General features: G+C 53.5%; 1 protein-coding gene across 2 annotated transcripts in view; it reads left to right on the top strand.

Moving 5' to 3' along the window:
* GPSM1 (G protein signaling modulator 1) overlaps positions 1-23,511 on the top strand; it is an 89,914-nt gene that overhangs the window by 17,178 nt on the left and 49,225 nt on the right. For both annotated transcript variants that reach the window (XM_026062334.1, XM_026062336.1), the window contains exons 2-5: positions 19,043-19,264; positions 19,811-19,946; positions 20,237-20,379; positions 22,783-22,906. In XM_026062334.1, the coding sequence (XP_025918119.1) occupies positions 19,044-19,264; positions 19,811-19,946; positions 20,237-20,379; positions 22,783-22,906 (624 nt within the window). In that variant the 5' untranslated portion in view covers position 19,043. The remainder of the gene's footprint in view (positions 1-19,042; positions 19,265-19,810; positions 19,947-20,236; positions 20,380-22,782; positions 22,907-23,511) is intronic.

Genomic DNA, 23,511 nt, shown 5'->3' with positions numbered 1-23,511 from the left:
AAGCCAGGGCGGGGAGAGGCCTGGCAATAGCGGTGACCGCTGCTCGCGCCAAGCAGAGGGGCAGACGCGGGCTCTTCCTGGGGCTGAGCCTTTGAGGTGCTGGCCGGGAGCCCTCGGGCTGGGTGGCCGTACCCCAATACCCAGTGTAACGGCCTGGTCCTGCAAGTGCCTCATCACATACTCATCACAGTCCCGTGAAAACCTGGGAAAGAGGGAGCAAGCATTTGCTGCGGCAGATCCTCGAAAGCCAGTAGTTCTTCCTTATTTCGGTGGAAGCAATAAGCAGAGCCCTCTGTGGCACCCTGGATTCAGAGCAGTAACACAAACCCTGAAAGAATTATTTAAAGACAGCGCTACTATCCGATCACCACCTTCAGAGTAGAAATAAATAGCTTAAATCTTTTTGCTATTCCCTGTTTTCCTTCACCGAGAGGATTTTGCCCAAAGATGACAGGCGCTGGAACCACAGGCCTTTCCTCTCCAACTCTGAGATTACAAATGATATTTTTGCGGAAGCTTAATCTCCTGTTGTGAGTCGGGAGCTCTGTGCGGCTGCTGAACCTGAAGGAATTGCAAATACCTCCTTGCCTTGTCTGCATCCATGTTCTCTTACCTTTGCATTCGCATCCTCTGCAGCAGCCGGGTTGGTTTTGTGGCTCTTCTGTAGGAGTCTGGGACATTTTAGCTTCAGGTGCTGCAGGAGAAAGCTTAAGAAAATTGATTAAAAATGGGGGAAAGCGCTTATGTTCATACCAGTGTGTGTAACATAACTCAGCGTAGCAGCCATTTCGTGCTGAGCCCTGGCTCCACCCAAGAGCAGATGTTTTGTCTTGGAAGCTCCTTTTAAAAATGCAGGGATCAGACCTGGCCCCATCAGCCGACGTATGTGCTGTTTGCTCCAAGCTGCGGCGAGGCTCAGCCATGCTCCCGGGAAGCGGCTCGGAGTGCATGTCGTGCTGAGCGGCGGCGCTGGCTTCCCGCCCACCCGAGCATCCGGCTCCGTTTGCCTCCCGCGTTGGGGCTCGGGTGCGAGGGAAGCCTCATGCCCCCGAGCCCCCGTCCTGGGGGCTGGTGGAGCTCGTGGCGGGGCCGGGGGGAGACCCGTGGCGAGTCGCTTGCCTGGCCGCCTCGCTCTGCCGCGGCCGGGTGCCACGGGACCGCTTTGGCTGCGGGCTTGCAGCAAACCCGGTGCAGAGGGACCGGCCAGCGGGCTCGCGGGGCTTGTGGCAGCTCAGATAGTGTCGTTGCCTTCCCGAGAGGAGGCTCCTGCACGCAGCTGGGATGGCCAAGAGGTCCCCGTGCGCTCAGGGCAGCTCCTCCACACGTCGATTTTAAGAGCTGCGCTGATCTGGGACTGTTCGCAGGTGAAGCGGAGGGGTTTGCTGTGCCAAACTGCTCTGCAAGGTTATTGTTCCCGTGGCTTCCTCCAGGCCCCTGCGGTCGTGCGGACTGCTGGCCTGCGTCCGCTGCCCGGCAGGCACGGCCACGAGGGTGGCTTCAGCGTGGCGTGCCGGTTCGGCCGCGGCGGTGACTTCTCGGGCGCTCTGGAGCAAGCCGCTACAATTTCCCGTGCTCTCCGGCATGGAGCTGCTCGAGTGCAAATTAGCTCCGGGGCGAACGTCTCCTCTGGTCCCCGCTGCAAAGCTGCGGTGGTCCGTCACGCGCAGCTCCGTGTCCTTCCTCCGTCTGCGGAGCGCCTGCTCGTGCCAGGGGAGGGCTGGGAAGCACCGATTAACGTTCATCTCTCCAGGGCTCCCTCTTAATTACTGTTAGTCATGGTTTGCATTACAGTGCTGCCTCGGGGCCCCGCGCCGCTGCGCCAGACAGCGGATCCGGCAAGGGCCGCGTCCGTTCAGGGTTTCAGAGCCCCGGGTAAGTGTCAGTGTTTTGTTGCAGCCGTTCTGGGAAGCGCTGCCCCTGCTCTCAAGGGGGAGAAGTCGTATGGCCTGAGGGCGAAGGAGAGCGCGGGTGGCCGTGCTGGGTCTCCCGGCTTTCCCCCAGCGCTGCCTTACCCACGTCGCGGTGAGGTTAGCGGTGAATTGGGGGGAAACTGTGAAGCGAAGGGGAGACCTTCGCGGGGAGTTGGTTTCGTGTTTTGGAGACCTGTACGGTGCAGTTGCTGCACTTGGGTTGCACCGTGCTGCAGTCGTTCCGCTCAATGCGGGAGGGAGAGGAGGGCTCTTGGGAAGGAAGCTGCCAGGTGGTGAATTAAATCCCGGGTTTTGCCCGCTGATGCCACAGCGTAGCAGCAGCTGCTTTGCCACGGCTGCTGTTGAGGCCGGGATTGGGAGAGGACTGAGGGTTGACTCCAGCCTAAACTATTTCTGGAGTTAGATGGCCAGAGAGAAGCACAGGGTCTGACTGTGTCCAGCAGTCCCAACAAAACGTCTGTGTGTCTGTCGCCGTATATCCCCCCGCCTTTTCCCTCCCGGGGGGTGGGTGCCAGGCGCAGTCCCCACGTGCTCAGAGAGCTCTACCGCCGTGTTGCTGGCTGTGTCCGAAGGTCATGTGTAAGAACTGAATTCCCTTGTTCTGGTGCCCTGGCTGAGTGGTTGTCCTCTCCATAGTGAAAGATGGAGGGGGGGAAATGCCCATCCGACTTCTCCCTCCCTGGCCCAGGCAGGAAGCCTTTGGCTGCCAGCGCTTTGGGGAAGGTCCCATCGCTCCTGTGCTCCTGTAAAGCTCGCCTAGCTATTGTGTCGCAGCTGATAATGCACCAGAAAACAGCTCTTCTTTAGCAGTTGTCTTCTGCAGAGACCTGCACTGAGAAAACAGCAGTGGGACTGTACCCTGCTGCAAAACGGAGGCCGTCAGATCGGACTCGTTCGCTGGCTGAGCTCTCTGCAGCACGAAGGCAGGAACATAAACCACCAGTGACCAAAATGAAAATATCTAGCAGCATAAGCAGCCTGCGTTTCTCTTTCCCTTCTGACAAACGAGCCCCCCTGATTTCGGAGGGGAGTAGCTTGGTTAGGAAGCCCACGGGCCAACATGTCATGGCAAGCGAGGGGGGACTTCGCTGCCTAAACGCAGACGAACGCCTTGGTTTCGTGAGCCTCCGCGTGTGCCTCAAGGCATTTCCTGGCCTGTGATTTCTGCTGAATATCCGAGTCCCTGCAGGGATCTAAATGCTAAAACAGACGAGCTTGCCGCCACGCGCGCAGGATTTCGAGGCTGCAGCCCTGGACCGGCTCATGTGTCAGTCGCTTCCACCAGTGCTCTGGCACAGGAAGCAGTGAGTACGTGAATAGCCGGCTGGTTGCAGTCCGTGGCTAGGTGCTTTCCGGGGAAAAGGCCCGGCAGAAAGGTAGACCCTTGTGTTACCTTATATGTGCTACTTGGCAGGTAAAGGGAGAGAGCGTGCCAGCAAATACCACGGGCGCTGCAGGGAGATCTCATTCGGTATGGGACATTGAAAGCACAACCAGGTACCTATAAAGAGTTAACATTGAACTGAGATACTTGAAAATACCCATGTTTTTCTCTGCTGTTCTGGAAGAAAGCAAAAAATCATGTTGCAAAGCGTACGTTTCCTTCAATAAATGGTTCTCTGGCACCCGTGGTTTTTGGCAGGGATCTGCTGTTGGTTGTGCTGCTGAGCCGGAGCATTTTGCAGAGCGCGGTGCGAGAGAGGCAGCGGCGAGGTGAGCCCGTGGCCCATGCCCGGGGGCTGCGAGGTGGCGGCCTCGAGCAGGGGGTCCGGATGCGCGTGTGCATGCTCTGCCCCCGGTCCAGCAGCCTGGGCTCTCCTGCCCTCGAGCCAAAAGCACGCGGTGCCATGAGGACGAAGGGTGACCGGAGAACCGAAGCACTCTGGAGGAGGCTGCAGTCGGTGCAGTTTCAGGGCGTCCTTCTAGGTTTGCTTAGGCAGGAGGAACCCAGCCTGCCCGGTGGCCCCTCGCCCCCGTGCGCAGGGGCAGACCCACCTGTCCGGAGACGGGGCAGCCGCTGTAACGGCAGCATTGGGAAGGGAGGAAAGAGATGCTGCACAGACCTGGCTCCAAACGAGAACTGAGTCATCTGTCAAGGCTGTCAGCTCTCTCCCAGAGCTGGTTGCCTGAGGCTAGTGCGGCTCGCAGAGAGGAGACGTAAATATATATACACACACACATACAGGAGAGAAAAGTAACAGCTCATAACATGTGATTGGAATTAAAAAAAAAGAAGAAATTAGCAGTAAAGCTGTGTGTTGTGGAGGATGTAACTGCTCCTGAAAGGCTCTTGCAGAGGCTGTTTGTGCAGTGCAAATGCAGCCACTCCACAATGCCCTGGATTAAAACAGGCAGGCTTCTCCAGCACACAAAATCCATATGGAAGTGGTGCCTTTCCTGCGTATCACCAGCTTCCACAGCCCACTGCCCTTGCACATTAAGGTAAGGAGCTGTCTTGTCATCGTCTCGTCCTCGCTGTCGCTGCTGCCTGGGCTCCCAAAGCGCGTGCGGTTCTTGGCGCAGGCTGCTTTTGTTCCGTGGTTTGCTTTCGCTGTTTAATGAAGATGTCTCTGTGCAGGAGCTGAGATCTTCTGGAGACATGCGTTATTCAGGAGCCGGTATGAAACGAGCTCCCGTGATGTGGGCATGTGTGTAGCCCTGATGCTGTGTCCTCCCTTCTCCTTTACCAGCTAAAGGGAAGGGGGGAGCGGTGAATCCCTTCAGTGCTACACAACAGCCTGTGTTTCTATAGAAAGCTCTTGCAATGCACCGTGAGGTTGCAAACAAGGGGCTAACCTAAAAGAGGTCTGTGGAGAGGTCTCCACGATCCATTCCTGATCCTTCTGTCACCTTACCTGTGTGTTTCCATCAGGCAGTAATAAATGACAGAGCATTAAACCTTTGGCTTCATCCTTTCAACATGCACAGTAACAAATATCTGCCACGGGGGAGCATGTGGCAGCAGAAAAGGTGAGGAGGAGAAAGAAACGTGGGGGTGGAATAGGAATCGGAAGTTAAAGCCGTGGAGGACATGGCCTTAAGGCACTTGCTTTGCAAAGGGGACACCCTTTCCGAAGGAAAGCGGGTTCTGTGTCTAACCTAGCAGGCGTGGCTATGGGGCAGGCATAGCCATCGGCCGGTTGTTTGCACCGTGATTGAGTTGTGCTGACATCGTGGCGTCGAGCAAAGCCTGATGTGGTGCTGTGTCCCAGGGTGAGGGAGAACTTGGCTCCAAGCACTTGCACACGTAATACAGAAGTTCAGTGCAGTGGTGCCAAGCGTTTCCAGAGCAGGTGTTACCAAAGGAGCTAAGCTAGGACAGAAGTGCTAAAAATTCTGGAAAATGCGGTGGAGGATGAAGCTTACGCGATCCTCTGGAGGGAGTGAAACCAGCTTGCAGGATGCTGGAGCTCCAAGGTTTTCTGCGGAGCTGCAGACACCCGATACAGACTGCGCTAGACAGTGGGTCTGTTCTCCTCAGATTAGCGAAACAGTGTAATTCTAACCTTGCATGCAGACGGTGCTGCTGCAAGGCGGTGGTCTAGCCTGCTCCTGGGAATCCTGCCATGCTTTGATTTATGGACTTGCAGATTATACATATGGCACGCATAGATTTTTCTGTAATGCCATAAAAAAACAAAAAGCCACTTTTTAAGCTCCATCACAAACCTTACTTGGGTCCCACGTTGCTCTGGTTTTGTGGGGGAAACCCAAATGCTTGCTGTTGGTGAAGGATTGCTGGTGAAGCCCAGGAGCACCTGGCTGCTGTGTGCTGGTTGGGCTGGGTTGGAAGTGTGGCTTGGAGCGGCTCTGCCTCTGCGTGGGGAAATCCATGCCTAAATCCCCTCAGTGCCTCACGCTGCTGCGATCCTGGTGGGATGGAGGCAGACGAGGCTTGGGCAGGTTTGCTGCCTTTCTGTCAAGCCTGGTTTTCTGTGGAGGAGCTGCAGAGCTGTGTCTAGAGATGCTGGCTTGGGCTGCTGAGGTGCCCTGATTGATTTCGGAGCCCTCAGGGGACCTCTGTTTCCTGCTGGTTTGGGGTTTTTTTTTCCTTCTTTTTTTTAAGACAGATGTGGAATATCGTGTTTCTGAAATCCGGAGGGATGCCCTGTGGCTGCCCAACAGCCTGGGAGAACAACCGTGGCCTGCACCCGAGCTCTCACACTGGGTTTGCAAATGCAGGTTTTTTGAATGCATGCATGTGCCTGGGTTTATTTCTGATTTTTATCACCCCTGAAACTTTCAGGGGGAGCTTGACGATGCTTTGAACAGCCCTCGGAGCGTGAACTGGCTGTAGGAAAACAGGGTGGAAGTGGTGCCATCTGCTCTGCTGCAGCTTTTGCTGGGGAAGAGCTGTCCTCGTGCCTGGCGCTCCTTCAGCCCGGCCACCGGTGCTGCCCTCCTGCTTCCAGGGCCCTGGGGGACCCATGCCACCAGCTTTGCTTCATGGCTTTCTCTGCTTTGGGCATAGAGTCTGAGAAAGGAAACTGCTGCTTTTGGGGGATTCACTGGGGCTTGACTGTTCAGTTCCTCCCAATTGCTCTCCAGTGAGTACTGCAGAAGGTGAAGGAGGGTCAGGTTCGTGCTCTTTCTGGCTCTAATATCTCAGCCAAACAGCTTTCAAATGTGAGCGTTGGTGCTGCTGAGGGCTACAGAGCATCTGCAGCCCGGGACCATCCCGTGGTGAGCTGTGCTTGCTCGGCATCTCTCTGGATCGCAGCCAAGGTGGCCCAGAAAGCGGGGACCTGCGGGGTGGGTGTTCAGATAGATCCCAAGGCCTCTCTTGGTGTGAAATACTTGGCTTGGGGTTGTTGGGAAAAGAACCAAATTGACTGCAAGTTGCTGAGAAGTCGGTGGAAAAACTTTGGTGTGAACTGTGTCATCGTTGCCTTTTGCCCCACGGCGCAGTGATGGGAACTGGCTGTTTCCCATGCCCCGAGCGCGGATGGGCGGCGTGCGGGGAGCACGCAGCCTCCCTGACCGCTGCAGTTGGGCTGATGCAAGAGAGGTTCAGGGTGAGACTGTCCACGTGGAGGGGGACCAGGCAATGGGGGTGGGTGGCTGGGACAGGCAGAGGGGGCTTCCTCTGTCCTGCCCGAGTTAGCTGTAACGCGGCTCCCAGCGTTAATGCGACTTGGCAGCATCTCTTCAGTACGCGGTTGTTTTCCTGCTGCAAGTCCACGCGTCAAGGCGAGAGCAGCTTGGCGGCAGCTTGAGAGAGGAAGGAGAAGGGGGGGCTGTGGCTGAAGGGGTTTCCAGGCAGCTTGAAATGAGAAAAGACTTGGGCCACTGGCCTCTGTGTTTCTGGGAAAACAAGACTTGACTTGGCTTCAGAAAAGTAATTTGGGGGTGGAGGAAAGGAAACCTCATCAGGCCCCTCAGCCCGTGCAGTTGCAGAGCACAACTGGAACAGTTTTGCTGGGTGGAGTTTGTCAAGCTGGGCTTGACCAGGGCAGGAATCGGGGCTTGCTGTGCTGCCAAAACCGCTTTGCTGCTGGATTCCCAGCCTGCACGCAGGCTTTCTCCAACCTTCGCTAGCACCGCTTGTGTTGCTGGTCCCCTGTGGTCCTCGAGGCCTCGTCCCTGGGTGTGATGAAGAGGAGGGGAGGTGCCAGGCGGTCCCCTGTCCCGTCCTGGGCTTGCAGGGGAGCAGCTGGGCCCCGTGGGTGCTGGCCCATCGGCCGGTGGTGTCTGCGCGGGGCAGGCGCGTGGGGTCTGGGTAACTCGGCTGCAGTGGAGAAGAGGGGCCTGAGTTTGAACATCTCCCTCCTCCTACAGAAGCACTGTAAGTGAGAAATAAACCCCCAAACTAGAATCCAGCTGTTTTCAGTAACAGATCTGGTATGAGTGCAGCCTTGTATATTGGTGGGTGAAAGCAGTTGAATAGTGCAAGTAAAACAGGTAATAAGTAAATTGGCTGTCTTCATTGTATAGCTGTTGAGGAGCCAACTGCTTGTAACCCTGTTTGTTTTTCTGCTGTATATCATAATTGTAACACACTGTATTTTATAGCAGGAGCAATGCGCCGATTTAAATCCCAGCATATATTTTAGTGAAAGAATGCGTTGACCTAATTGCCAGACTAATGTTATAATGAAAAGCCGTTCAGACTGCATGTCCTCTGTTGCCCTCTGGGTTCTGGAAACGACTGAAGGAAATAGTACTTCACTTGTGGTGAAATCATCCCAAGAGCGTTGTTTCAATACAATGTGATAAATTGATTTCATTGAAGGCACTGGTGTTGTGCAAGAGAGCAAATCCCTCCTGGAAGTCAGGAAGTTTTCCCCGTTGTGCTGAAATCATCACTGAGTTCGTTTCAAGTATCCTCTGTGGCAAAATACAAATGCCTCAAGACTTGGCCCATTGCGAATACAGGGTTGCTTGCTTCTCTGCGTGGCAGGTTTCAGACGTTAGAGGTGCTCTCCTGACTGTGGTCTGCAGTTAGGGGGTGAGACGGGCTCCTGACAGCACAGAGATTGGGCATCCTCCTTCGTGTCTCCTGAGAAGAGAGCATCCTCACCTGTGAGTGCTGTTAATCCACTGGTGTTTGGCAAGTCAGTCCTGCTGGCCTCTGCTGGCATTTTCCTTTGGCTCCGGTGGCAGCTGTTGTTGGTGTTAATACCCTGCTGCTGATCCACGTGAAGAGGTTGCTATTCCTGCTCTTCAGAAGCTTTGATTCTCGCTCTTCCTGAAAGTCAGTTCTCCTGCGCAGTCTTGTTCCTAGGCATCTTGATCAGTTCATGCGTTTTAATGGGTTTAGCAAACTTGAGAGTCAGAACATGGTTTAGTGAATTAATTTTCAAATTGGCGTGTCCTTAATCATCATATTCTCAGACTCAGGAAAGTATTTACACCTTATAATTTAAGTGCTTTGGAAGTGCTAACCAGGACCTGCTGAAATTCGCATTTGCACCTTAATCTGATCTCTGCTGTCTGAACTGCTGCAAGTTAATTATGTTGCGTCTCAGTCCTTTGATATTTGAATAATTTTGGAGCACAAAAGCTTGAGTTTGTGCTCAGTCTTTTAAAAGTTTAGCTCCTCAGACAGCGAAGACCAATTACACTGTATTCTGTTCTTGCAATGGGGCAAGCTGTATTTGTGGGAAGGATTTGGTACATGGATTCAAGTTGATAATTACCAGTGTATAATTTTATTGAGAGCTCAATCCTTGCAGGTGTAGAGCAGGCTCCTAGAGGTTATGAGTATCATAAGCTTGTGGAATTGGGGACATCTCTTTGGGCAGGGTTCGGTCTTCAGTGACAGTATTGCTGGAGGTTAGTTGGTTTGCTCTAAGATTGTGCATTTCTGCAGAAAGGGGCAACGTTGCTGAGTGCCCCAAATCTACAGAGTGGGACTTTGAAGGTGCTGAGCTCTCTGGCACCCAACACACTCGGCTGTTACATACCCTGTGCCCCTTCCTGTGCAGGGGAGATAGGGGAGCGAGCAGGCATGTCGTGCTGTGCTATTTATGCCTGGATGTTGAGAGACTCCTTCGCTCCGTGAAGGCATCTCTAGGAAAGCTGCTGCTTGCTTGTGTGTTAGCTGGGGAGAGGCGAGGTAGATCTTCCTCTGGTGCTGCGTGGTTGCCCACGGCCGGGCACTGCATCCCCCTTCTGAGGCTGCCGTGACCAGGGCAGGAGCTGGGGCTGTTCCCACCGCAGCAGTTTTCCAGCTGCCACGAAGCTGCTGCGCTCTTCCCCGTAACGCCACCTCTCTGCCACCACCTCATGAGAGTTTGCTACGGAGGTGCTGCGGTGCGCCTGGGGACTCAAAGGAGCTGGCATGCCTTTCTTTCCCGGGCTCCTCATCCTCATTCTTTCTTTTTTTGGTCATGATCCCCCTCTTGTGAGCGTGAGCGGTTCGCTCGGCGCTTGCCCCGGGGAGGATCCGACAGAGGCTCCGGGAGCCCGGACTCCTGGGCGCTTTTCCGTTCCCTACAGCCGACTCGCTGTGGGCAAGTTGGGTCCTGATGGATTTTAGCTTCCTTTTTGCAAGACGCGGATCATAGCTACCCTCGCGCCTTTGCAAGGTATTCTGTGATCCTAGGCTGCGGAGGCTCTGCACGCACCAGCGCCGCCTCACTCACCGCTTCACAAAATGCCGCTGAAACAGCGGGTGACTCCCATCCGCCTTCAGTTTTGCCTGTCCCCATAAATCCAGGCTGCGGAGGAGGTCATCGTGCGTGGCCCTGGGTCGAAGGGAGGGTCGCGTGCTCGCGGTGCAGGCAGGGGAGCGCCGGGCGACTTCTGCTCCCGGGCGAGCCGCGGGGAGTTTGCGTTTGAGTCTTTGACAATGACGCAGCTTGTTGGAGCCATTCGGAATTGAAATGGGGTCTTATTCAGCTCTGCTAATAAGAGGGTAAATGCAGCTAAATACAGCTGTTGTCCTCACTGTCATTTGGTATTTATTAGCAAATATGCAGTAGAATTGAATCCCTTGTAAGTACTCTGCAGCTAATGGTAGATAGCAATTAACTGAAATGAGTACTGTCGAGCGCTGATGCTACCATCAGTGAGAAGAGGAGGAGATTTGGAGCCAGCGCACAGAGCCAGCGGCTTCCAGACCTCCCTGTAATTTTCCTCTCTGGGTTCTCTGTTTCATGCCCTTATCAAAAGACTGCAGTGAAAAACACTTTATCATCCCTGTCTCATGTGCTTCAGAAGATGTAAAAGAAACAGGCCCAGGCAGCTGGAACCGATTTTGGGGCTAGGAAGGACTGGGTGCAGCGTCCGTTGTTTCATCTTTGGCCGTTTCTCCCCAAATAAAATGGCAGGTTTTCCTTCTTGGTGAGGGGGGAAGGTGAAGTGCAGGTGCGCCTGCCCCAGAGGTGCTGCTCTCCGTTGCCTGCGGATGGCAACTAGCCTCCAGATGTGCTTCAGGCTCCCGGCTTGCTACTAAAGGTAGCTTGAGTCAGGCTGATGTATCTTGATCGGTTTGCTGCCTTCCCCTGTCCGTCTCGATACGGAGCCTTGAGGGGAAGCGCTTGTCAGCAGGGGGTTAGCAGCCGGGCTGCGATGGGGCTGAGGGCCGGGAGCGCGGGGCTGTGCCGCAAGGGGAGCCGGCGGGTGGGTGGCGAGGTGTTGCCAGCTGAGCTGCCCCAAAACTCGTCTTGGGAGTAGCCTAATTGAGTATTTTCATTAGTGCCCTCGCTGCGAAACGGAGCAGGTTGCTAATGGGTGTGCTGACGACGCGAAGGTGCCGGCAGCGCAGGGGAGGACGAGTATTGAATAGCGGGAGCTGGATGACTGGCAGATCTGGTGTCACAGAAATGTGATGATATTTAGTGGTATGAAGTTGCAAGCTCAAACACTTAGGGACTAGTAATAAGATTTTCTTCTCCGAGCTGGGAGCAGGCGAGAGGGAGGGAGGCGTGTGTGGGTTTGGCAAGAGGACGGGAGGCTCCAGCCTGCGCTGAGCAAAACCCCGCTCGACGGGGAGCGAGGCCCCTGCCCAGGCAGGGAGCGACCGACTGCTGCACGTTGTGCGAACGCCCCAGGAGACCAGGGCAGCCTGGTCCAGCAGACAGACTAAGGCTAAACAGGTATAAACTTACCATGGATAAATTTAGGCTGTACATCAGGAGGATCTGGAACAGCTTTCCTTACGTGAGGAAGCCCGTGAAACGGAGTTGGGCATGCCGGTGAGCGGGATTGCACGGACGCGGGCGCCCCTGCTCAGCGGCCGCTGACGGCGATAGGGGTGTTCTTTCCAGGCTCGTGTTAAGTTATCACAGGACAAAAACACCTCTGGGTTTCGGAGGTGCGGTGGGTGCCGGCAGCGCTGCCGCCCGTGGTGCTGGGTGCTCCTGTACAACGTCCTCCTGGAGAGCCGGCTTCAGCAATCCTCTCGCTTCCCAGGCAGAGGAGATCTGACTTTCTAAAGGGGGAAAAAAGCGTGTAAAATGTTTTCCAGCAGCAAAAGCACGAGTTGTATCCCTCTTCCTCTAGCAGGGGACCGCAGCGCTGGAGTTGCTGCTGGGCAGGAGGAGGAGCGCTGCGGGGGCCGAACCCTCCCAGCGGCATCGCCGGCTGCGGCACGTACGCCCTCGTGTTCGGGGGTCCCGGTCGCCCCCGTACGCGCCTCCCGCGTGGGGCTGGGCTGCCCCCGAGACCCGGTGGCGAGAGCAGCGCCCTTGGGCAGGGGGCGACCCGGGGCGGTTCCCGCGGGCCGCGAGCTCCGGCCGTCGCGTCCCGGTGTCTCCGGGGAGTCGGAGCGGCTCCCGACAGACTGTGCCAATGTGGCACTCGTGGCTCCGATTCATTGGCTTCTTGTTTTTCCATGTACAGGAGCTGTGCAAAGGCTGGGAAAGGAAATTGCTAAGGGGGTGTAATTCCCTTTCCCAGCCTGATTATTTTCTGTAAGGATGTGCTGACAGTTAATTTTTTTTAATTCATGTTTAATTAGTTAAGCCAGTGACTATACATTTATGCTGAGTACCTGATAAATTTGATCTCTTCTTGATTAGAAAAGAATGGTTCATGGCTCCTGTTGCCAGTGCTCTGAAATTACATTTATTTTCATATAAAATTCAATCAGATTGCAAGTATGATGCTAAAATCTGTTGCCTCATTAATTCATATTAATAGAAGCAAATTTTAGACTAAGACTCTTTACTGTCCCTTTTTTTTCCTCCTGACTACCCATCTAACAGTTCATTTATTTTATTCTTCGCTTAGACCTGCAGCAGCTCTGGTTTGGAATGAGTTTTGCAATGGAGCCCTAGGTATAAACCAAATACTTTAAAATACATTTTTAAAATGAGGCAGTTTCCCCTCATGGGCGAGAAGAGGTTCTCTTGGCATGTGAGCTTAGCGTCCTCGGTATGTGAGTTTTCTTCCCTGCTGGAAGAGCTACTACAATGTTTTAAGCAACAGACGGCCGTCTGCTGGCCCTCCCTTGCGATGTGACACTTTCTGCGGAGCCGGATGGGTCTGTTGTCAGCAGGGTAAGTGCCGTGAGCGAGATGGTCCAAACAAGGCAGCCCCGAAAGGGGGAAAGGGAGGGTTCGAGCAAGAAGGGCTTATTGCTGAACACCGTACGGTCTCCTCTCTTCCTGCCAGCGAGCCCGCTCCGCGTGGATGCGGGGCCGACGAGCCGACCCGCGAGGGGGACGTAGCTTCATCCATCTCTGGCGTCTGGCCGTGTCCCCTCGGCTGCCCGGGCTGCTGCAGCCCCCAGCTGTGGGCTTCGGGCCAGGCTGTGGCCCAAGATCTTGCCGAGCAGCTCTTGGCTGCAGGGAGCCTGCGCTGTTGTTTCCTGCGCTAGCAGGGAGCGACCAACGTGGCGATGTCCGTACCGTGTTATTTGTGGGGTCCGTCTGGCCAGGGAGCCACAGAGATTTGGGTGGGGGGTGGGATGACATCTGGGGGGGGGGTCCAAGCTTCTGAACACACACTGTGAGCAGCGTTGCCCTCTGGGCACCTATAGCATCACAGAAGTCCTAATTATAGCGCTGTTTTGGCAGCAGTCAGGGTAATCGTTGTTAATGGCATTGATAACACCTTGAGCTGCTTGCTGTGTTTCTCTCTTGGCAGCGTTCGCAGCATCCCCAGCACTCCTGGGACCCTTATTGCCTTCCGTATAGTGCTGTGTTGTCTGAAAACATTTGCTGCTTTAGAGCCCTTGCGTTCGGCCTGTGTACCTGCTGTAAAGGAATGGTTGTGCCCTTCAGTTCTTTCCGCTAGCTTATGAGGCAGGCAAAAAGCAATGTGTGTGGTATCTCATCATTAGTTGTTATGTGACAGTGATGAACGACCCTGGGAAAACTTGTTAAAGGCAATATCTACTCTTCTATTTCTCTCTGTTCTTTCTGCCTTCAGCTCAGTTATCCTTCAAAGAAGCAGCTAAGGAGGAGGGAGGGTGGGCTGGCAAGCAGGTTGCTGCCTTGGAAGGTGACACTCGGGGTTCCCAGCTCCACACTGGCTTGAGGAAGGGACTTCTTCGTCCCTGTCACCGTATGGTGGAAGGTCATCCCTTTCCTGCCTCGTGGGAGCTTTGGGAAGCAACATCCTTTCCTGTTTGTGAAACTCACAGCTGTCACGTTGATGGGCGCCAAGCAATCTGCCAGCGTTATGCCACTCACTTGTTCCCGTGGCAGAATGCTGTGCAGATTGCCTGACTCGCGTGTGGCCAAACATTGCGTTTATATTTGGCCTCTTACTGCTTTTAATAAATTTGTTCTTTGCGTTGGTGTTTGAGAAACAACAACAAATTACCCTTTCTCTCTTAAGCACCTTTCACAAAGGGAACTCGAAGTGCTCCGGGAGCCGGGTTTGTGGCTGTCCCCTGCGGTGGGTGTAATCGCAGGGGCTGAGGAACCGTGGGACCTGCTCGGCGTGCCTGTCGGGAGCCAGGCTGGGAGCTCTCACCCGCTGCTCTGTGTGCTGTGCCGCTCTCATTCCTCGGTTACAGCTCTCTGCATTTGAGCCTGTCATTGGCCTCTTTAAAGCTTTATTCTTACCTGGCCAGAACAGACATGATCTATCATCGCCACGTGTTCAAAAGAAAACGCTTTGCTACACATGGTGTAGTGCTGTTTCGGTCTGGGACTTGATACGTCTTCTGGGAAGGCTGTCGGACCTTCCTGGCTGCCCGTGGTGGGCCTGGGATCTGGGATGGATGTGACTCCTCCCAATACCTGGGAATCCTGCCTGTCTGGAGGGACTTGCAAATCTGTATGAGCAGTGTGCGCCCATTTAGAGCAAGGCTTATGAACAGGGGCTCCTCCAAGTGAGCTTGCTCCCCCCCGCCCTGCCCGGTATCTTGGTTCAAACCCGCAGTCAGGGACATACTGTGCTGTTGGCTATAAGGTTGAGTGTATGTTGGGGGGAAATGCGTTCCCAAGCTTCAGTGTCTTAGCTGGGGAAGCAAGAGAAGCTGCTAATGTTTTGCAGCATCTTCCTTTTGAACCACGCCATATGGCCAAGCCCGGCACCCTCCGCTTGTCAGCAGTAATTTGCTGGCTCAGGAAGGAGTGAATCTTCTTTTCTGGTGTGAAGTCATGAGTAGTAAGTGCCTGCTCAGGTGGGACAGACCCTGGCGTGTTGCCTCCATGTCAGCAGAGGAGGAATGTAGTGCCATGGAGGGTGGGGTGGGCTGTGACTTCTCAGACAGGGATGTTCTGGAGCCCATTTAAATGGGCAGGTGTGTGCCCTGTGGGATCCTCCTCCTCCTGCTTTTGCCTGGTCTTTAAGAACTGCTCAGGTCCTTTTTCAGCCTTGCAATGCTTCCTGGGTGCCAGATGGATGAGGCCTCTCTGGAGCCTGTCAAACTAATGTGTGCTCCTGCCCAAAGAGGACCCTTTTTTGGAGGACCTGAGCTTCTCACCAGATGAGAAACTCACAGCAGCAGAAGCTGTTCTGCCCTGGGTGGAGCATACGGGCCCCAGCAGGAATAGCTGGGCCTGGAGGCAGAGTGCTCTGGGAAGGGATCAGCTCAGAAAGGAGGGAGCTGCTTGCCTTCGTCGCTGGCAGTCTCGTGGGCTGTGTTGGAACCCTTTTACTGCTCTGTGCAGCACTGAAGAGATGCGAATGAGCAAAGACTTTCAGTCACTTAGGAATATCTGTTGTCACAGTGTGAACTCATCTGCCTGATCCCTGAAACCAACAGAGGACAAAGGATATTCCTCTTTTTAGAGGGAAGAGGATGTTACTTTCTCTAGGTCTTTGGAAACAGGAGTAACACACTTCCCCCTTCCCTTTACAAGGGCAGCGTATAGGGGAGAGAGAGGTGTCCCACATTAACCCAGTTTGAGATTCCAGCAGCTCACCAGGAATGCTGCCCTAGCAGATGGAGTGAAAACTGGAGAGCCCTGTGTGTTGTATAGACACAGCGATGCCCTCAACGTCTTCAAAACACCAGCTCCCACCTGTGAACTTAGAATGATCTGCAAAATTCTCCCCAGCAGACCTTGGCCGTGCTGCTTGCTGCTGCCAGTGGGCTTGGAGCTTGGGTTTATGTTCCGGCAATGTGTGACCTGCAGGAAAAGAGGTAGAGGAGGGCTCAGGCGGGATATCTGGGAGGAGCCGGGCTCTGACTTGAGTCTGTTAGTGCTTTCCCTTTCCTTTGCTAGAGTCTGTCAAGATTGGTTCAGAGATGTATGTATAATATATATACATATATTTATATATATAATATGTATAATTTCCCTTAATTGCTATTCTCAGCTCTCATCCCTTCCCATGGCAGCCAAGACACGGCTGAGGGTGATGCAGAGAAAAAGCCTCCTCTCCCTTTCCCGTGTTTGCTTAGGTCCCGAACTGAGCAGTAACGTTAATTAGAGAAGTCAGACACTCTGCAAAGCAGCCTGCTCAAGGACAAACAGATTTTAATTAAAGGCTGTCTGTACTGGAGGGTCATGTCACTGCGTTATGCCTGGATAGTTACTATGGGAACCCCAGGAAAGCGCCCGGAGTGTGTGAGAATGTAGGCCCTGGGGCACAATTTTCACTTCTGCTTATGTTTTCACTGGCAAATATAGCCTGGGCAAGATGCTACTCTTAGCATCTTATAGCTTGAGTTTTGCTGCTGTGGGGTTTGTGGGGAAGGGATCCATGATTTAAAGCTATTGAAATTGCATAGAAAGTTTGATCTGTACTTGACTGATGCCATGAGTTAGGGAAGCTGGTCTCCAGCTCGGTTTTTAGACTGTTTACACTTGGTAAGCTCAGTCTCAAAGACACCCTGGATGTTGGGAAAAGCTTTGTTCTTGTTGAAACTTGGACTGGGAACTCTGAAGTTTGCTTCTCTCTGCAGTTGTCTCCTTGGAGCCCACCATTGCTCCTGTGGTAGCAGCTCGTTCCCACGTTTCAAGTACTCTTAAAGCTCATCTTTGCTAAGCTGCTCGGATTGAATCTTGCTGATTTGAGTACAGGGTCTTTGTCTCTCTCCAGTGGCCAGGCCTTCTTTCAGCTGCTTGGGAAGTATGGGCAGATATGTGCCAGTACATGGTGATGACACCAGATATCCGTTCTAGCGATCTAGAAACTGCGAATGTGCATTGGAACTGATGGGAGTTTGGTTCATCCCAAAACACAGGAATGGGCCCTTCCAGTGCAGCGTGCTCTGGCATGAGCTCCTTCTTGCCAGTTTTCATGTGGCCTGGCAGCAGGATCAGTAGAGAGGAGCTAAACATTTTTAGTAGTAATAGTCTTAATGTGTTTTCTTTTTCTTCTACCAGGGAGCCCTCAAGACAGGGACTGATGTTGCGCTGGCGCTCCGAGCAGCTTTCTTGCCCAAGTAAAATAGCCACTCGAATGCGGGCTTTGCAGTGAGCTTGAAATCAAATATTTGTGTGGGAGTTTGAGGTGGGAGCTCAAATGAGCTGTTTCACAATCCCTTTTTCCTTGTTATTCAGCGGTTCTGGGGACAAACAAGCAGTGAGACAGGAGCGGTCCCAAGGGTGCTGGGAGGGAGAATCCAAGATCAGCCCTCTCTGCGGTCTCTTGCCCTGGACAGTCCTTACAGCCTGTAGCTGCTGGACCGCTCCCACACCGGAGCGCGGTGTTCGCCTGCCGAGCGCTGGGTGCTTGGGTGCCATGCAGGGACCCGGCAAGGCGCAGAGACCTGGTGCCGGGCCTTGAGCCACCGCAAGGGCGGCTGCGGGGTGGAGGCGTCTTCTGGGATCCGGCAGGGAACGGCTGCAGGAGGTGGCAGTTGTGCTGCCGTCACAGCAGTGGTGTTCAGCAAGCTGTTCTTTCAGTCGGTGCACCACCGTCCAGCTTCTTGCAAGTAGTTGGTCACTGAGACTGGAGTAGGAACCTCTTGTGGATATTTGTTATGTAATAAAACAAATCCTGCTTTTGTCTGACCCTTCCTTTTTTGACCCTGGACAAGTCAGTTTCTTTTATTTTTTTCCTCCTGTGCATGAGTAGAAGATATCTACCTTTGGCCTTTGTACAGCTTTGACTTTTTAAATAGATAAAGCAGAGAGAAGAAAGCAAAAAAGATCAAAGAGAAGCTTGAGAGCAGAGGAGCAGCATGTGTCTGCTCCGCAACGCACTGCATCCATCCGCCTTGTGTAAGGGCTGACTCGGCAGCAGGCAAGACGTTTCCAAGCAGGAGCTTTCGAACGCCTGCTCTGTCCCTTGCGAGGACGGGTGCGTATGCAGGACTGCCCCGAGCTAGCAGGACTTGCACGTTTCCTCTCCCTCGCAGCGATGCCGCTGGCCTCGCTCCTGCGCTGCGCCCGGCGGCGTGCTCGCATGGGCAGCGTGGCGTGTGCCGTTCCCGGCGGCGTTGAGAAACGCGAGGGCGGGAGGCGAGCTGGGAGGCTGATGTGCGGAGGGTGGCTGTGGAAAAAGTGACAGCAGGCGAGTTAATGAAAAGCAGACGCTGAGCGCTGCAAGCCGCTCAGCCAAGGAATTCTGCACAGCCCGGAGTTTTCTCTGGTATCCAGTAAAAGCGTGTTACAGTTTGGCTACCCTCTCTGCTACCCCTGGGGAGAGTGGTGCTGGCCCGAATAGCCTGGGTACTTGGCTCCTGCACCACCACGAAAGAAACGGATGCCGCGGTGCTGCGCTGGTGTGAATGTGAGGCTGGAGAGTCGGGAAGCCCGAGTTCCCTGTCCCGATTCCTGCCGTGGTGGTCGGGGACTGTCTTCTGCCGCTTGCAAGCGCAGTCAGTATGTCTGGGTGCTCTTGTGCCTGATACTGGGGGGGGGGGTGTTTTTCCGAGGGGCTGAGCGCCCACCGTGCCCATGGAAAGCCGGCATCCTTGTGTGCGTGAGCCTTGCGCGCGTGCCGGGCTGTGGCTGGGAGAGCTGGCAGGGGCTGGGGGGCCTCGTGGCTTGGAAACTGGTCTGCTGGGACAACGCGGACTTTGTCTCCCTGTCGCACTGTGTCTCTTATTTCCCAAGTGGTGTAGGCAGGTGAGACTTACTCCTAGATGTCTTAGTTCTCGCAAACGTTACCTATAGCTTTTAAAGTCTGTTTGGGCTTTGGCCTCGGCTGGTCCCTGCAGCCGTGGAGTGCAGGCGCACGCTGCGTTGGTCGGTTTTGCCTGGTGCAGTGAGTAGAGGTGTTAAGCTGATGTAATTTTTTTTTACCCATCGCGTAGCAGCACGGGTACGCTGCAGTCCAAGCCCTGCAACTGTTTGTCTTGCTTTCGGCAGAATGGAGGCATCCTGCCTGGAGCTCGCCTTGGAAGGAGAGCGCCTGTGCAAGGCTGGGGACTTCAAAGCTGGTGCAGCCTTCTTCGAAGCAGCGGTGCAGGTGGGGACAGAGGACCTGAAGACTCTCAGTGCCATCTACAGCCAGCTGGGCAATGCCTATTTCTACCTAAAGGAGTACTCCAAGGCCCTGGAGTACCATAAGCATGACCTTACCCTGGCTAGGTAAGTGTGGTGGCTATGGTTCATCCTAATCAGACACAATCTGTCAGGGCTTGAGTGAAGTAAAGATCTGCAGGGTCTGAGCCCAACAGCCTGAGGGAACCTGCCCCAGAAATGAGTATCCAGAACTAGCCCTGAGACATGGTACGGCTGTCCTGTGGAAAATTCAGGAGACACCAAGGCTGGGCCAGCCACCTTCAGGGCTGGAGGCAGAGAAAGGGAGAGGAGTATGAGGAGGGTGCGAGGAGTAACAGCAGGGTTGTGTCTAGCTCTCCCATCCCCAGGTCCTCTTTGTAGCACACCTTAAGCCGTTGGAGCAGCCTGATGCAGATCACCTGAGAAAGCAGAACAGCAAGCAAGGATCTGTCCTCAAAACTGAGCAAGCTTGTACAAAGCACTCCAGTTGGACCTGTGGGCTGGGCACTGCTGGATGTGGTACCCGTCCCGCGCAGTGCTTCCTGGCTCGCTGCAATTCTGCCTCCAGTAGCTGGTGATTAAATGTACGTGAGCTCTTTAACGGCGCTTTTCCTTCCTCTGGTTGTCTTGCAGAACCATTGGGGACCGCATTGGAGAAGCAAAGGCAAGTGGCAACCTCGGGAATACATTGAAAATACTTGGGCAGTTTGATGAAGCTGTCGTATGTTGCCAGAGACACTTGGACATTTCTCAGGAGCAGGGAGACAAGGTAATTGGTTCCTGGCAGCCAACAGGAAATATTTCCTGTCTTTAAGAATAATCTGTTTGCAAGCCAGCAAGTGTGACATGGTGGAAGCTGGCTCTGGAAGGAGATGAAGTGTAAAACTCCCTTCTGGCTGCATTGCAGCTCTGACAGTCACAGCTGATATGACACTGAAAGTGGGGAAGGAAAACGTGGGCCTCCTGGCTTTGGCAGAACATCTCTGCCTAGCAGTGGAAAGGTCCATATTGCAATATGAAGTGTAGCACCTTGTGGCTCCCTGTTTTTCCCCCTTTTAGGTAGGTGAAGCCAGAGCACTCTATAATATAGGCAATGTTTACCATGCAAAGGGAAAGCACTTATCCTGGAACATGGCACAAGACCCAGGCTACCTGCCTCAAGAAGTCAAGGAGACGCTACAGAAAGCTTCAGAGTATTATGAGTAAGTATCCAAGCTTGGCCACCCCTTCCTCCTGCAGCGAGCAGGGCTGGTCAGGCATCAGTGACTGATAAAATACACGCAGGTGCACCTTTACTGAGCAAATCCTGCTCAGAGCATGATCCGTATTTGTGGTGTTCCTGATTTGCTGACAGCTCTCAGGATCTGCAGGTTAGATGCACTCTGATAACTATTAGGGTAATGATAGCTGCATTGAGTGCAAGGTGACAGTTTTACTGAGTCCCGTTGGAAGCATTTTTCCTAAGGCCACTGAGGACGTGCGAGTTCTGTGAGATGCTTGCTATAAAGAATGAGACTGGGAGCAGCATCTTTAAGAATCTGGCCACTGACTGTCCTGGGTCTGAGCTTCCACATATATAGACTCTGCATGTCTCTAAATCCTGCTTCTTTATTCCCCTGCCAGCTACAGTGAATGTGTAAAACAGGATAATGCTGGAGATTTGGGTGTATTTGTAGAAAATGGATAGGGCAGCTATAAATCCCCTTGTCTGGACCATAATATTTTGATAGATTAAGCTAGCATATTTGATTCTGCAACTCAGGTTAGCAGCCTACGCGCACTGTCTCTGCTGTTCAGCTGGCCAGTTGAAGCTTGTTGGAAGTGGCGTAGCTTACATCGGTGAACCATATTAGCTCAAATGCACGAGGCTGAAATAACATAATGCCACGTGGGATTTCATGGAGGCTGTGCTGTCCGCGGAGCACAAGGGGTTTGGGAACCTTTGAATGGATGGTTAGCACTGAACCTGCAGAGGAGGAAGCTTTAGTCCAGAGATGTATTTCAGCCTCTGAATTTTGTGCCTGTTAAACTTGATGCTAGATGAAAGTGAATGATTAGTTTTTGCTGGTTCCTCTTCCATGGCACAGACGAAGCACCGGGGAGCTTTTAAAAGGAAGCCTCTGTGCACGTTTTTGTACCTGGTTTGTAATTTTCCCTTTCTGTATAAGAATGAAGGGGGAAAAACTGTGCTGTGGGTGGTGAAACCAGCTGTGTCTGGCTCAGCAGCTGAAATGCGAATTAGACCCAGATGCTCTGCAGACTGATACTCACCTGCTCGGAGGCACAGGGCAGTTTGGTACTCTGGGAGGAGCAGCTGTGTGAGGGCAGGCAGAGTTGTAGAAATTTTATGCTTTGCAGAGGCAAAGCTGGGCTTCAGTTTCACCTGAGGCCAAAGCTGCCTGCTGCTGTCTATTTTCGCCTTCTCGTTTTCTCAAGAATGGTGTTTTGCATGTTGCAATGAATAAGGAATATTCCCTGGAGGGGTCCAGGTGTGACAGCAAATTCTATTTGAGGAAGACAAGAAAGGAACCGCAAGCTTTTAAAAATTAGAGCTAAAATTCCCCCTGGTATTGTCTTGACAAAATTCAGTGTAGATCGAAGTATGATCTATGCAATTAAGGTCAACACTCTGCTCCTGCTTTTAGCTATTTTTGGAAGGAAAACTATTAGCTCCTGGAGCCCCTGCTGCTCTCTGCTGGCTATGTTGAGAATGGATCTGTGTGTTGCTGCTGCCGGGGCTGGGAACAGGGGTTCTGCTTCACCCAAGGCAAAAGACTTTCCCTTGAGGTCCTCGTTGTCCCTGGGATGGATCTGTAGTTTGTCCTGCTGCAACATCCTTCCCTTTCCTAAATGGCTGCAAAGTTCATGCTGATGTCCCGCACAGGGAGGCTTTCATACAGCTTAACTTCTGGGCTACTGTTTTTCTCCTCCTACTGAAGAGTTTTGCTTCAATGTTGGATTTTTCTTTAATAGTCTTTTCTGTATGAAGAGATGATGATGTCTCATATCGGTCTCCTCATCCCTGAGGATGCAATATTGCCGATATATAGCTGTCCATCCTTTCGCCAAAGGAATGATGCATGTTGCACAGCCAGTGGGTAAATCTTTGTGCCAGCTGGGAGCCCTGTGTGTGTAAAGGGAAGAGAGAAGGGCTGGGAAGCCCCGTGGACAGAGCCCTGGCTTATGAGCGTGCATCTTGCTCCTGTTGCCAACTTTGCCCCTGTCCTGCTGGGGCAAGCTCCGCTCTCCTGTGCTTCTCGTCCCCACCTATACACTGGGGCGAACATTTCTTATTCGCTGTGGGGATCCGCTTGGTGTGCGAGCGCTTGTGCAGTTGCTGTACGCTGACGCGGCTTGCCCGAGGCCGAGAGCGCGGCTGTGACTTGCCCCGCTCGCTCCATGCGAGCTCCCAGAGCTCTTCAGCTAGCGCAGGTCGCCCGAGTGCTCTGCCAAGGGGTGGCTGAGCCCGGGGAAGCTGGGCAGGGGCAATGCCTCCTCTAGGGTTAGCTCCCTTTTCTTCAAGGTGTGAGCGTCTTTGCTGTGTCTCCTGCGGGGAGCGTTGGCTGTGTGTAACCAGATGTGCTGCTCTGCTTGCTTTCTTTCAGGAGGAACTTGTCCCTGGTGAAGGAGCTGGGGGACAGAGCTGCCCAGGGCCGTGCTTATGGCAACCTTGGCAACACCCAGTACTTACTTGGCAACTTCAGTGAAGCTATAGCCTTCCACAAGGAGGTAGGAAATGGCCACGACACTCTTCCTGGGGCCAGGGATTGAGGGAACAGCCTTTCTTCCCGGTGTGTCCCAGTGAATACAGGGAGCTGTTTGCCTGAGCTGTTGTTCTCCCTCCTGGATTTACATCAGGGTCTGGCCCTGCTGTGCTAACTCCTGCTGAACAGCACTTTACCCCATTCCCCCTCAGCACCTGATGACTGGCTTGAGGAAAGGGTACTGTTGGCTTGGAAACGCAAAGATTTCCAAGGGCAAATTTGCAGCTGGACCTAGCAAGGCCTTTCTGCTCTTAATTTGTGTCAGTATAAATTTTAATAAATGCAAACCATGAATTTAATTAAGCTGCTGAAAGAGCTGCCAAGCAGGAATAAATGTTGTTTGCAGTACATAATAAGCTTCTATAAAGCTTTACAGCAGGGTGAGGTGACACAGTCCCTGCCCGCATTCAAACACAATTCAGTTTCTAGTTCAGAGTCCGGTTCAGTTTCCGGACAGTGGAGGGTGCTCAGCACCTTGCAAAGCCAGGCCCTGTCGTAGCTTTTCTGATTTTTACGTGTGAAAAGGTCTGGGGGAAGCAGCCAGGAGTGCTTTGGGAGGAGGAGTTTGAA

The sequence above is a fragment of the Apteryx rowi genome, unplaced genomic scaffold (genome assembly GCF_003343035.1).
Source record: "Apteryx rowi isolate R43461 unplaced genomic scaffold, aptRow1 scaffold_19, whole genome shotgun sequence".
NCBI lineage: Eukaryota > Metazoa > Chordata > Aves > Apterygiformes > Apterygidae > Apteryx > Apteryx rowi.
Note: the sequence above shows the minus strand (reverse complement) of the source record. Positions and strands in the feature narration are given on the sequence as shown.